This window comes from Mya arenaria, chromosome 11 (genome assembly GCF_026914265.1).
Source record: "Mya arenaria isolate MELC-2E11 chromosome 11, ASM2691426v1".
Classification (NCBI taxonomy): domain Eukaryota; kingdom Metazoa; phylum Mollusca; class Bivalvia; order Myida; family Myidae; genus Mya; species Mya arenaria.
This window is the reverse complement of record NC_069132.1, coordinates 37,730,428-37,745,964: the sequence shown is the minus strand read 5'-3', so window position 1 is coordinate 37,745,964 and position 15,537 is coordinate 37,730,428. Positions and strand designations below refer to the sequence as shown.

The 15,537-nt window shown below is 34.3% G+C and overlaps 1 protein-coding gene across 1 annotated transcript; it reads left to right on the top strand.

The window, feature by feature from the left end:
* The first annotated feature begins 3,553 nt into the window (after positions 1–3,553).
* On the top strand, positions 3,554–11,680 carry LOC128207804 (uncharacterized). The gene is made up of 4 exons (XM_052910944.1): positions 3,554–3,668; positions 5,646–5,743; positions 9,112–9,298; positions 11,324–11,680. Exons 1-4 carry the CDS (start codon positions 3,609–3,611, stop codon positions 11,453–11,455), a joined length of 477 nt encoding a protein of 158 aa, XP_052766904.1. The 5' UTR covers positions 3,554–3,608; the 3' UTR covers positions 11,456–11,680.
* Positions 11,681–15,537: the final 3,857 nt, after the last annotated feature.

Here is a 15,537-nt window from a genome sequence, read left to right as displayed (position 1 = left end):
TTCAAATGTCACCATAAAACACTTTTCAGGCACCATTCAAGAAATAATGCTTCATTATCCTTAGAACTATTTAAAAAGACCGATTTGACTATTAACATTAACTGGGTCACTGCGCGTATATCCATGGCAACCACGTGCTATCGCATATCCATACGCACTTATTTTCACTAAGCAAAAAAGAGTTCCAGCAAAAAATACATTTTTACTTAATTTTGTTTAACTGAGGTGGGAGAAAAAGCATCTACCGTAGCCGCTCGTATAAGATAGGTTCATTCCGACCCTCGCGCAGGGTGTTTTGCGGAAACTCGGTAAACCTCGTTTCCGCAAAACACCCTACGCTCGGGTCGGAATGAACCTATCTTACACTCTCGGCCATGGAAGATACTTATATTCTCCAACTTTAGATAAGTAGATCAAAAAATATATCCATGCGTGGAATTCTTACCTTGCCTGTGAGCACAGATAAAACAAGTACTCGTACGGAATTCGTTATAATGGTCATCATATTATAATGTCCTCCCTTGTTAAAGACTGTCGTCTGAAGCACCATAGTAACCTTGTCTTGTGGCAATATTTAAAATGCTTATTAATAATTTCTCGTTTTAAATGTCACAATAAAAAGTGTTCTCGCATCTTTCAAAAAATAATACTTTACTCTCCTCAGAAGTATTTAAAGACCAATTTGACAATTAACATATCTGAATCGCTGCGCGCATATCCATGACAAACACGAATGATTACATATCCATACGCATTTTCACTAGGCACAAAAGAGTTCCAGCAAAAATACATTTTACTCCATTTTGTTTAACTGGGGTGGGAAAAAAGGCATCTACCATAGCCGCTCGTGTAAGAAAGGTTTATCCCGACCCTCGCGCAGGGTGTTTTGCGGAAACTCGGTAAACCTCGTTTCCACAATACACCATACGCTCGGGTCAGGATGAACCTATCTTACACTATCGGCCATGGAAGATACTTATAATCTTGCCCAAGGGCAAAGATAAAAAAGTACCAGTATGGAACTCCTTTTTTATTGTCCTCGTACAATTGCCTCCCTTGCAGACCGTTGTCTGTAGCATCATGGAAACCTTGTCATGTAGCAATTTTAAGAATGCTTATTATTACTTCTCTTTTCAATTGACACCATTAAAAGTGTTCACACTCCATTCAAGAAATAATGCTGTACTCTCCTCAGAGCTATTTTAAAGACCGATTTTATTTTCAGCATAATCTGAATCACTGCGCGCATATCCATGACAACCACATATTATCGCATATCTATACGCATTAATTTTCACTACGTACAAAATAGTTTCAGCGAAAAAATACATTTTTCACTTTATTTCGTTTAACTTAGGTAGGAGAAAATGCATCTACCATAACCGGTCGTGTAAGATAGGTTGATCCCAATACCTACAGAAACAAGCTCAGTAGCAAAATATTTAAACATAAACCCGGTTTCATGGCACTGGGTAAACGCCAAAGACATAGAACACAAAACGCGCTGGGACAGTTCTGCGGAAACTCGGTAAACCTCGTTTCTGCAAAACACCCTACGTTCGGGTTGGGATGAACCTATCTTACACTCTCAACCATGGAAGATGCTAATAATGATAATCAAATGGGCGCATGCTGTAACGGTTAGTATATCCGAGATGACGGTGCCGCGCTTGCTTATGGTTCTAGGACAATCCATACCGCCATAACGCACGCCATCGCATTAAAACGACTGAGTGTGTTGACAATGACGCAAGACGTTTGTTTTTGACACAACTATTTTATACTTTGAGGAAAACTAGTATTACTTGAAAACCTGTTGTGTTGTGCATTTGCATTATATACCCTTAAGCAACACAACACACAATTATTTCACCAATTGGATACATTATTATTTGTTAATCAAATACGCCGAATATACATAAATACTCAGGCATACACACACGTTCATTATATGTAATAACCATAAAGAGGACCTTAAATTCTGCCGTATTAGCTAAATGAAAAAGATAAAAACACACCAAAACATAATTTTAATTATAATTATATTGATTAAATAAAAACACCCAAATATAATCAAAAGATTAAGGGGGCACAACAAACACCAACAAACGCATACTATCCATGTTTCGTGTAGTACAAAAAACTTCAATGTCAACCCAGGGGATTCTGGCTCGACCGCCCACTTCACCGTTCAAACTACTCAACGTATTTTGCGTTTGACGTTGAATAGGTGTACAGTGTGCCAATGATGAAGAGCTTGTGAGAGTCGGATTAGTTGAAGCGAGTGTAACATCCTAACTGTTTTTATTTGGTCGAAGCCGGGAGGCATCTCCGTCTCAATACTTAATAACTTACCATTTTCTGGAGGAAAAGCAGTGACATACTTTTGTTCGGAGGTCAAATGAGTACGGGTTGAAATCACAGAACTATGAAATAACCTGATAAAGACACCCAGGTGTAACATAAGGATCGTTTGATTATGAAAGAATGTTAAGAAAATTGATAAGGTTCAGTAGTTGAAATGGGATATCTCGTTTTACAAGGTTCGTAAAATTGTGCCAATGTGTTGGGTAAGTGGTTGTGTCATTAATTATTCAGAGAAAACGTTTGAAATTATAACATTCAACGACACGTAACAAGATCACATATATTTAACAGGGTATTTATCAAAGCTTATCTGATTGAAAAAAGAAAGCATTTTATGAAAATGTATAAACGTAAGTGATTATTAATAATACATGAACCTTAATAATGTTAACCTTTTTTATAATTGCATTATACAAGTAGATTGTGTAAAGCGCGTATTTATTTTTCAAAAAATGGCAAAGGGATCTAATGGTACATCATCAATTATTGCTTGAAGAAGCTCATATAATAAAAGCTTTTGTTTTATCATTCCATCAGTAATACTGATGCGAGGGGAAAGAAGTCAGAGCTTTGTATACTCTCTACGACTGGTTTATCGAGATAGAGTTGTTCATATCTTTTATCAGTGCTTTTCTCGTGCAAGATTGTGTTGTTGATTTTAAGAATATTTTCTTTGTAGACAGAAATATTGGAGTAAAGAATAAACTGAATATAAAATTATATATATTTCGGACAAAAATAATTACTAGAAACACATTGTTACTTTGTAATTGAATGGACATTTCGAAAACATACTCGTATTCTGTCGAGTTTTAAAATTCCCGGTTAATCCTTCCATCGAATTTAACGTAAATTTATTTGAAACGGTTTTGTTTTTTTCACAATAGACATTTTTTTACTAATTGTTAATTGTATAAAATAAATTCGACATTCATCTGGTTGATAACTTACAGCTTTTATAATCAAACTTTCTTCTCTAGCACGTAGATATATCCACAATGAATCTTTGTAATTATTACATTTCGTCCGTGTTTACCGTTATATATTTTGTGGAAGTACGTGGTCACAGACAAGTATACTACCAGAAGCAAACATTAAACGGTGCAACAGCAGACGTCGACGCTTCGTGTGTAATGCAATGTGCTTTCCAGTTTAGCAGCTTCGATTCACCAGTTATCGAGGTACAAGGAGCACCATGCACTTGTTCTACGTACGGTTTAGAGTGGTACGATGACCCGACAATGTCACCAGGATTAGTGTATCTTGCAAAGAAGCGCGCGTATGAAAGTTTCGTACCGCCGGTAAGTCCGTGTTCTGCAAGATTTTAATATAACGGTTAACGATCACATGTCTCATAATAATTTTATTCATCTGTTTAGAAGTAAGGTTATACGTACTATCATGTTTTATTATATGCCTATCAAATTCCTCGTCCATATCCAACAGTGAAAATACATCATGCCGTATTGAAAAATCCGTATCATGATATTGTCGTTTTCTGATTCCGTATCATGCGAATACCGTGTGTAATTTCGGAACAACTTTCGCGTTGCTAAAAATAGCGCGACCAAAAGAACGGGTAAAACCTGTCAACTCTTAAATACAGTAAATTATTACTATTTTACTCTCGCTCCAGAAGCATGTAAATATTCAGGAACGTGGTTCTCATGTTCTTCAAAGAACGATAAGGATAAGCACGCAGCAGTGAACACTTCCAATCTATCTAGACAGCTACTTCAGTGAACTAGTTGTTTGCCATTTCGAAGTTCATAATTTTTTGCATAATCCACGTTTATTATTATAAAAATATGAGCAGCTCGCCAATACAAAGAAGAAAGAGAAGTCGTGTAATCGACAGAAATAGCGATTGACTCACAAACTTTCCTCAAACCTGCATATTATGATTGTCAAAAAATCCCACGAATATTTACTTTTTAAAAATGGCCGCTTTATATCTACAGGAAATGACGATTAGTGTATACTCGTAAAATGAGTACCGTTTTTTGTTTTATTTTATGTTGTGACATTTAATTATTGTTTATTTTGCTTAAACACAAACTATTTTGTTCTTATTTTGCTCAATAAAGTGAAATATGTACATTCAGACCTCGTTTCGCTGTAGTAACTTCCCTTGACTTCATCACACAAAACTTCATAATACATTCGAATTCATACGAGCATTTGAAAGATGGCGGTAAATTTAAACAAATTTTAACCGAAAAAATAAAAAGGAATAATTATATAGGCAGGTATGAAATAAATGGAATATTACGATAAAACAATTTTTGGTGACCTGCATCACGTGTCGTTCGGTGAGTAAACATGTATCCGTCTGGACCTGCGGTCGCGTCGGATACGTGTTTACACACCGAACTCGACGCGATACAGGTCACCAGAAAAGCGTCCTATCATAATTCCCCTATTTAAGAGTAAAAGTACTACTACTGGTGCATAATCGTGCAAAGGTGATTTGCAAACACAGCTACTTTAACCCAAGACGAAAGTCAACAAAATACTACTAATGTTTTTTTCGGTACCTGTGTGTTTTTTGTGCTTGTATCATGTGTCATTTAACGGATTTATATCTGCATTTTAGACTAATGCGCTTATTCCTGTAGTTTTTATCGAATTACTTATAGTATTGCCTTAGATAATTTTCTACGTATTGCGTCCTGCCTTCGATCGCCAATATTCTAATATAATCACCTAGGTTTGTTCTTCTCAAACAAGGATATAACCCTATCACAGTGTTTTTCCAGTTACGGTATATTTTTAATATTTAATTTGTTTTACGAAATCGAGGCTACCTAAATAATGAGGCGAAATTAAATCATGTATTTAAATATATATGATTTGTACATGATTTATTTAAGTATAAGCTTGTTACGTTTGATAATATTTGAGAAACTGGAACCGGGCTGAGCATCCGTATTTTCATTTCCACTTGGTCTATCTTGTTTCTCCAGATTAAACGATTCCTATCATGGAATTAAACTATAAGTAAAGACCCTACACCCCTGTTTCCAAGCAATTTCGATCTCATCCCCCTTTCTGACGAAGTTCAAGAGACAAAACAAAGATCGATTTTGGAGGAAGGGGCATGGTTACACCAAATTTGCGTACTTTAATACCAAGTACAGAATCCGTGATAGATGTGACTAAAAATACCAATTATCGAAGCTACGTATTCATATGTGTGGTTTCCATAAAGTACCTATGTTATGTTTGTATACTATACTGAAGTCATTCTACTTATCAGAAATGTCCATTTTCTTCAGGTTTTGGTGGGCCCAACTGAGTGTCAAACGATTCCTGTGCCATTTATTCCAGACTCTGGAAGCAGTTTCACATTTGTTTTCACACCAATTCAACTTGCGTATGTATACAATATCTGTGTTTCGTTCAAGTAAATGACATGAATGCGTTCGTTGAATAACAAGTGATGTGAATGGATTGTATATAAGAAGGCATTTATAGAGTGAATAGGTGCTAAATCAATATCTGTATTCGTTATAATATATGCGCCATATTGAATACAGATTGTGGCATAGTAAAAGTTTTTGACAAGAAACGTTTAAAAATGAAAGGAAACAGCCAAAGTTCATTTGGTCAAATGTTAACATTTTAAAACTATGTAGAGTGTTTTCATTAGATAAAGAGAGGACAGAGTAAATGCGAATTTGGAAAAAATAGTTTAGTCATATTTTATTGCATGACGATACATTGACACATTTTATTATTATGGTAACAACAAAGAAATAGAAAAAGTACAATGTAACAAAACTTGTGTTCATATCAAAGGGATATGCAAAGGATTTGGGCCACGAGTTTTTCCAACATCAGTTCCCAAAATGTCACATGAAAAGCAAAACTGATTACGTTGTCACATAAACTATGAAACCAAATGTAATATTCCATGCATTTATGTAATGTTCATATACATAGGATACAGAATAATGTGCAAAATAACAACGAGAAAAGTTATTTCTAATTAAAAGATCGCATAAAGCAATAATCAGTAATATAAAAGTAGAAGTTAAGCTAAGTGTAAGAAATAAGATTGGAGAGAGAGAGAGAGAGAGAGAGAGAGAGAGATCAAGAGAGAAAAAGAGACAGATAGGAGGGAGAGGTTGAGTGCTCCTTGTGCTTACTGTGGAGTGTCAAAGAATCGATAACTTTACTTAATATAGTGATTCACTTCCATAAATATTACAACATTATCGTCATTAGAGAGGTTAGAAGATCCGAAAAGTAGTGTTAGTGCTCAAAAAAAATGAAATTGTCTAGTGTTACGTAAAGGTCCCTGCCTTTCGACTATAAATAGAGAGAAGTTAGAGAAGTAGTGTTCGGCATTTTCTTCAGTATTACAGTGACCAAATAACAGAGAGTCTCTGAGGTGATTATTAAACAAGTCTGAATTGAGGCCACTGCAGTTATGTCTTATGCGTACATGATAAACCGACCATCGACGTTCTCTAAAGACAAATACAGATGGAACATCAAGCCATTTAACCCTTTGATGTAAATTACGCTTGAAAGACGAGAGTGAAAGCGAGTGTCTTGTGCATACATCGAGTCTATTCCACAATGAAATGGCAGAAGGAATTGTTGAACGATTGTAAATCTCTCCTTTTAAGTGTACCTAAATTTATAATTAAATAATAAAGGATTGGTGTTAAGTAGGAAAGATAAATTTGATTGAAATATTTTCGACGAAGTTTAAATTTGAGAGCTTGTATTAAACCAAGAACCATTTTTGCAGAAGCAATTATGTTTTCAATATTTGGCTGCCAGGTTCCGTCAGAACTTAGAGTGACCTCTAAGTGTTTATGTGTGTCGTAATACGTGAGTGTTGTTGAATAAAAAACAAGATGTGGGCGCGGTTAATTTGACAGTGAACAAAACATTGCTTGAGTTGTATATGGGTTGAATAGAACAAGCCATCGTTTTGACAAGTCAGAAAGGGTTTGCATGTCAGCATTTATAGTATTCTTCATATGATCTGTGCTGGCCAACGAGACAGCAAGGGAACTATCATCCTCAAAAGGTCTAGTTGTACTTTAGCTATGTCATTACCGTATATGAGAATGAGTAGAGGGCCAAAAACAGAGTTATGTGGTACACCTGCTGTACTTGGTTTGAACTGGGAAAAGGATGTGCCAATAAACACTCGTTGACGTTGAATTTGTATGTAATGGTTATCCAGTTGATTACATTACCGATATTTCCATACTCTGTAAGTTTAAAAATAAGTCCGCGGTGCCAAACTCTATCAAATACCTTGGATATATCACAGAAAACTAAGGTAGCTGCTAGTTTATCATCGAATGACTTGCTTATTTGACTGTAGATCTCAATAAGCTGATTCGGTAACAGATATATTACTAAGTTCGCTCCGTGTTTTAAGGTTAAACTTCGGCAAATTTACATTGAGATTGTTCACAATACAGATAGAAACAAAATAATCGTTCAGGAAATCTTCTTTTTCCAAGTCAGTAAACGAATACGAAGTATCTGGGTTGTGTAACGGAGGTATACCTTTTTCATTGCTTGCATTCTTTGAACTATTAAACTCAACCATAGTATTGTTCAATATTTATGCATAAAGCTGCAGAAACAAGCTCAGTAGCAGAAAGTTTAAACATAAACCCGGTTTAATGGCACTGGGTAAACGCCAAAGACATAGAACATAAAATCACAAACAAGAAACATAGAAGGACAGCAAAAAACTTCACAAACAGCACAGTGCATACATACTATATATATATATATATATATATATATGTATGCACTGTGCTGTTTGTGAAGTTTTTTGCTGTCCTATATATATAACTAGGTATGTTTATCAAGAATTGTTAGGTAAAAAGATCCTTTGCATGTTTAATCATATTTATTTAGTCACTTTGTTCCTTATGCTCTTATATTCGGACCACTTGTGCGGTTTGTTCGATAAAGTGGCTTTTTTTCTTTAGCTTATCACACTTGTGTGTTAGTTTTCTAATTTCTGAGTTGTACAAAGGCTTGTCTAAATTTCGTATAGTTGTAAAGTATGTTGGGATGCATCTTTCAGCTATTCCGAAGAAAATATTAGGAAACTCATTTGACGCTTCGTCAATTCTTCCTCGTTTAATATACGTCAATCAGTACTTGAAAATAAGAGCGTTCATTTGGTTAAAATCCGCTTTTTTATAGTTCCATACCTTTCTTTTAGTTGAAGAATTTGATACGAAATTACTTTTGATGAATGCGTATGTCGAAAAATTGATCACTTATGTGTGAAATAGTTTCAGAAACTCCTGAATTTAGGACACTAATATGTTCTGATACCGCGAGAGGGTCTAAGAAAGTAAGAGAAGTATTCGTTACTCTGGTCAGCGTTTTTATGACATTATATAGATTATTAAGTAGCATGGTATCTTTAAATTTGTGGTTTGAGGAGTTCAGCTGGTCTTCGTTGATATCACCCAAAAGAATTATATTCTCGCACAAGTAAGAAGCCTTTTAAATTCAAATATTAATACGGACCGAAAGTTCTATATAAGGTGAGAATTGCGATTTATAAGCATATAAGGAAATATTCAGTCTTGTATCTAATTTCTACCCAAAGTGATTCGGGAAGAAATAGTTCTAAGTGTAATCTACGCATAGGACTAAAGGAGGCCGAAACATAAATTAAGAAACCGCCCGAATGGTTTTGATTCTTAAAACTACAACTAGTTTGTTTTTATACTTTGCCATTTTCAGTTTCAGTATCAATCTTATTATGGATGCATATAACTTCTACATACATGTCGCAATAAGACACGGATACTTCCTCATGGATTACTACAAAGATGGTCGGTGGCGTCACCTCCCTGCAGACATAGTATACCCAGGAATCGTTGGCCAGGTGCAAGAAGTTACGTTGGCAATCTATTCAGACCACTGTCAGGTAAAAGTAAAAAATATTTCATGTAAGATACAAACAAAATCTTCAATCTCGACCGTAATTCTTTGTTTAGTAAGATTATTTGAACTGAATATACCTAATTTATACGTCGAATCGTAAATGCTCTATTGAACCACGTGACCGTACAATATACATTTGACCCTCCATATTAGGACGCAAGCGCATACAGATTCCCATATTTTCCATATTGTACGATTCACATGTCCTTTGTTAAACCTATGATATATCCCGAAAACTGTGCAAAGTTTCCGAATGATAATCCGAATCAACAACTGTTAGATAATGCGTTACAATACAGCTTCGGTTGTTTTCGGATCAATATTGTCTTTTGTAAACACGGAATGTTTTAATTGACCATTTTATTCTATATCTATGAACCTAATTATACTTTTAAATATTATTCTAAATATATTCTGTATTGTACAGAAAATGTTAAATAAAAAATGAAAAAAATCCTGTACAGAATATACTTGGGATAATATTTATAAAAAAGCTGGGTGAGTCCAACATGACTTTCCAAGCTGTGTTTGTGTCCAAATATATTCCGTATTGTACGGAACAGTGTTGAATAACCTTTAATTAAGTCATGCACATCGTGTGTACTGAAGTACTTAAGATGAAATTCATTAGAAAACGTATTTCAAACAGGGAAAATCAGCTTTCTGTATGATTATTTGATCCATACAAGATCGGAAAATCAGGTCGCCGTTTAGTTATCTCATTTATACCAGATCGGAAATCAACTGGCCATTTGAGTATTTGACTCATAACAGATCGGAAAATTAGCTGACCTTTCAGTTACCCGATCTAGGTCAGATCGTAAAATGAATGGCTCAATTATGATTTGTTTCATCCTTAGTCATACAAGCACCCGAGTCTATTTAATATCTGTTTCAAAGCAAATGGGATAATCCATTGCCCTATTGTTTATCTGTTTCGTAGCAGATCGGAAAACCCACTGACAAATTGATCATATATTTCATACTTTTTTAGCAGATCTGAAAACCCACTGCCCAATTGATCATATATTTCATAGCAGATCTGAAAACCCACTGACCAATTGATCATATATTTCATAGCGGATCGGAAAACCCACTGACCAATTGATCATATATTGCATAGCGGATCGGAAAATCGGAAAACCCACTGACCAATTAATCATATATTTCATAGCAGATCTGAAAACCCACTAACCAGTTGATCATATATTTCATAGCGGATCGGAAAACCCACTGACCAATTGATCATATATTTCATAGCAGATCTGAAAACCCACTAACCAATTGATCATATATCGAAAACAACCTCGGATGTATTTGGACGGTTTACATACTCATAAAGTGGTACGTTTAAGTCCGCTGCAAGTAGATCGCGTAGTAATTTTATCAAGCAGTTAAACTTTATGACTTAACTATTGGGAATCTTAATTATGTTTGCAATAATACACTTCACTTGCAATGAGTTAAAACTTATAAAATAAATACAACTTTAAAACACTACATTTAATTAATGATATAATTAAAAAAATACGAACTACTTTTACTGATGTACCGGCAAACCTGATCATTCGAGGTTATTTTCGATAAAAATGGCCGAGGAGCTCTGAATGTAACTCCGTATTGGTTGGAAGATGCGTTTTAATAAGATACGGACATGAATTGCTCGGATTATGTCCGCTATTGTAGTGTTAAACCCGATCAGTCCCAAGCCACGTAATGTTAACGAATAAGATACCTTATTGAAACGGGGCACTGTATCTTAGCCAATCAGAAGCACTCTGACCTATACAGCAGACAAAACTTACCTGCTGATTATCTGTTTAATAGCAGATCGGGAAAATAAACTCACCTAATAATTGTCCGTTCTACTTCAGTCAATACTTGTTAAAGCACTGACTGTTACTGCATGAACTTTGATATTGCTTTAAATGCTGAAGATAATGTTAAGATTTGATTCACTGTTTACGGTATGATGGATACACGTTATGAAATTGTTGTTTTTTTACAGGTATTACTCGATAACAAGTTTATAGGACAATTCGAATCCCCACACAAGGCGAGCAAGATCACTAAAATAGTTTTCTGTCCAGAAAACGCTTTTGTCGAATGGCATTCCGTGGAGTGTAAGGATACATCCTAAAATGGTGCAAAATATGCCCTATTACGTTAACATGCGTGAAATGCATTTGAATTTAAAACTACGTATAGTAAAATAACACAAAACATAGGAAAATTGAATGCAAATATTTTCTACGGCGGACAATAATTACTCTCCAAGTTTCCATACCATGGCAGATATTAACCAAATACATGTATTATTTGTGGATATTTTTCTTGCAATTATAACAAATTTACATGAATATAAATAATAATCTTAAACAATTGTCATTGCTCGATGATTTGTAGTTTGGCTTTTTTTAAAGAATTGTATGAGGACAGTCTGACCAAACTATAGAAAAAAAATGAATGATTTTGAATAACGATGAAAATACTGTGTGGATCACACACACAATAAGTTATATAACTTAAATTAAAGTTTGTTTATAAATGGGTGTCAAGTTAAATTGCGATCGGTCGAACAAGGATTCATTCAAAACCGCGGCCAGTCAAAGTCGAAGCTTTGTCCCGACCACTTTTCTTTCAATTGCCATATAAAACTGATATATTGACACTTGATCGAAATGTTCAAGATGTCGAGGAGTCGAGCACCATTGCCGGTCCTGAATACAAAATCCTTATGATTACCTCGAGTTCATAATTTCACTAATTTTCTCGAAAGCATGTTAAAACAAAACAAACAATTGGCTGGTTTTAAAATTTTCACGTTTTAAAAATTAAAATGTCCGATGACAAGGAAATAAAAACGATGTGAAAACCGATTATCACTGTTTGCACATGACCGCTAATACTTGATAAGGCCAATGGAGAAGATTATCGTGAAACGACAATTAAATCATATACTTTTTTCTCCCACCTCTGATAAGTAGATCCAATGATTTAACCATGCTAGATATTCGTATCTTGCGAAGATAAAAATCCCGTATGGAACTCCTTTTTAATGGTCACCTCATTGTAATTACCTCCCTTGTTGAAGACTGTCGTCAGTAGCACCAAGGAAATCTTGTATTATGGTAATATTTAGAATGCTAATTAATTACTTCTCGCTTCAAATGTCACTATAAAACAGTTTTCAAGCACCATTCACGAAATAATGCTTCATTCCCCTTAGAACTATTTAAAAAGACCGATTTGACTATTAACATTAACTGGATCACTGCGCGCATATCCATGACAACCACGAGCTATCGCATATCCATACGCAATTATTTTCACTAAGCACAAACGTGTTCCAGCAAAAAATACATTTTTTTCTTAATGTTGCTTAACTGAGGTGGGAGAAAAAGCATCTACCATAGCCGCTCGTGTAAGATAGGTACATCCCGACCCTCGTGCAGGGTCGGAATGAACCTATCTTACACTCTCGGCCATGGAAGATACCTATAATATTTTTCCTTTTTAAAAAAAAATATATTTTTGGTGTGTTTTTGTGAAACAAAACATTTTGCATTTTAATCATTTTAGTTGTTGTTGTTGTTGTTGTTTTCTTCTACACTATCACATTAAACGAGACATGTTTTGAAAATATAGGCGATTTCCACAGCGCAATACGTAATCAGTCTTGAAGTCAACTTTCGACTTTTAAGTTAAAACTTTAAAACTACATTGTAAGACATTTCCTAATAGACTTAAATGGGTTGTTCGCAACATCGTTTAACTCGTGGTTTTACTGTAGTTTGAGTATGTTACCCATCTGTAGGTAGAGGTCACCATAGTAACATAAGACATGTGGCACCGTAACGATTGGATAACCAAACGTCCGGAGTTTTAATGCGCTGTTTGCCAGGTCTTTCTGACAAAACAAACATTAACTGACGTCATTAAAAGTGACACTCGTATTCAAAATCATTACATAAACATGCATAACAAACATAAATTTTGAGTGATAAACCTTAAACAACTTACTAAACAATGCACTTTTGAAAAGTATTAATTATAAATATTAATTAACAAGATTTTGACCATGTATTTTCTAGCTGTACATGCATGAATATTAAATGATTGGTGAAAGCTAAAAGACTTACTCTTATCAACTATCATTTCATATTGTAGAAATACCCTGTTTTCTGCACCATTCTTTCAAATTAAAATCGATATCCCTCATAAGAACCACTGTTTTTGACATTTATTCACATCTTTTGGTATATTAACAAAGTTATGTATAATGTGGTAATTATGTTTGGGAGTGAGAGTGCATCTTTAATGGTCTACAAAATGTAAGAATGACTTGCGGATCACCTGAGAATGAGACATTTCATATGGCATTGATAACGTGTCAACTGCAGTTTATATCCAGTCTCGCTTCAGTGTCCTTAGTGCCTTAATTTTACGCCTTACTGCTTACTGTTCTTCAATAATTTACATCGCTCAAAATGTTAAACTTTTGTTATTACACTCTTGTGAAATCTACAAATAATCAGTAACAATAAAAATCATCACAGTATGGTTTGTAGCTATTTTTTGATGTTTTCAACATTTCATGAATTCGACCTTATTCAGTTTTCTTTACTCGTTTCATGTTTCATTAATTGGAATGTATGCATTAATTTATTTCATTTTTTCCCAATGACAGAAATTCGAAGATAATGAGGACATGTCATTAAAGATTTGTTTTTATCTGAAACATCATTTTCACTTATGTTTTATGTCCAAAATGTCCACAAATTCTTATTGAACAAATGAATTACACATGTACATACACTTACAATATCCTTCGCTAAACTTTACCGAGTTTTAACTATAACGTATGATATGTTTTACACTTAAATTTCCGCAAAATATTTACAAACCTTAACTATTCACCGCTGTTTGTATAAGAGACAAATTTGAGAATTTTCATTTACTGTTTTCATGTGTTTAATCCCTGTTTAGTTACATGCGGGATCATGGCACACCCTTTTGATTGAAAAGAGTTTCAAATCAACTATAGCGAATGTCGCTATTGGTCATTGTGTGAATATATTGTAGATGATGTATTTCACTTTGTTCTTGCTTGTCAAATTTATTTAAACACTATTTTTACAATATAGTTACACTATGTTGTCATGTCAAAATTATATGACATTTATTTGTTTATGATGTACATAAATTGTGATATATATACTTGATAAATGTATTCGATTGAACCTGAACTCCAACATAAGTGACGTAATCCGACATAATAAGAGGGTGTGTATTACACCACTACGTGTTTAATAAAGGTATATTTCAATGCATATACAGAGATAAAAAGACTACATTAGCTTTTTATTGTTGTTCTTTTATATATCTTATATTAATAATTGCGTATTTGCCGAAACTCACTTCGAGAATCAAACCGTATTATTTTTGCAACTGAACGTAAAGAAGGCCTTGGAAAAAATCATTCTAAATTCATACACGAATCGTTTTAAAAACGTTGGTGTTCTGAAACCGGAAGTAGCTTGTTTTTAGGTTACATTTAACGTTCACAGTAACCTCAATCATTATTATTTTTGCTGAAAAACTAACTTGGCCAATTGCGGGCTGTCATAAACGTACGAATGTTAGGTCGTTGAGATATAATATTTACTATATCTGACAATGCATAGCATATACTCCCTCACTTGATTCATACTATGCACGAGCCTGCTACGGTATGAAATCACTGCGGTTGTATGTCTCTTACATCTACCTCTACTCATAGTGTTACTATAAGAATATGTTAGAAACGAACCATGTATTTGCTAATATTTGCTAATATAAACCACCATTTTACTATACGCTTGTATTTAATGCTGTTGTACACTATTATGTAGAAGGAAATAATCATGCCAGATTTATCTTTATTATTGCCTCATAATGTCCCAATAAGTCTGCACCACATAGTAAAATCGGTTTAGGTGTTTTGTTACTCAGAAGATAATCGAAAAGAACGTTAAATAATCCACCCTAACATGTTTTATTACATAGTATTTATGTGTGCTCATTTACCTTATTGCTTAATGACATTTGCTGTGTTATTCAAACTTCTAATAACTTGCTATCTTTTGAGATGTTTGCATTGTACTATGTTGCTGTATGTATACATTTTGTTTTGTACATATTTAGTTATGCTAACAATTTTCTTTCAAATCAATAGATATA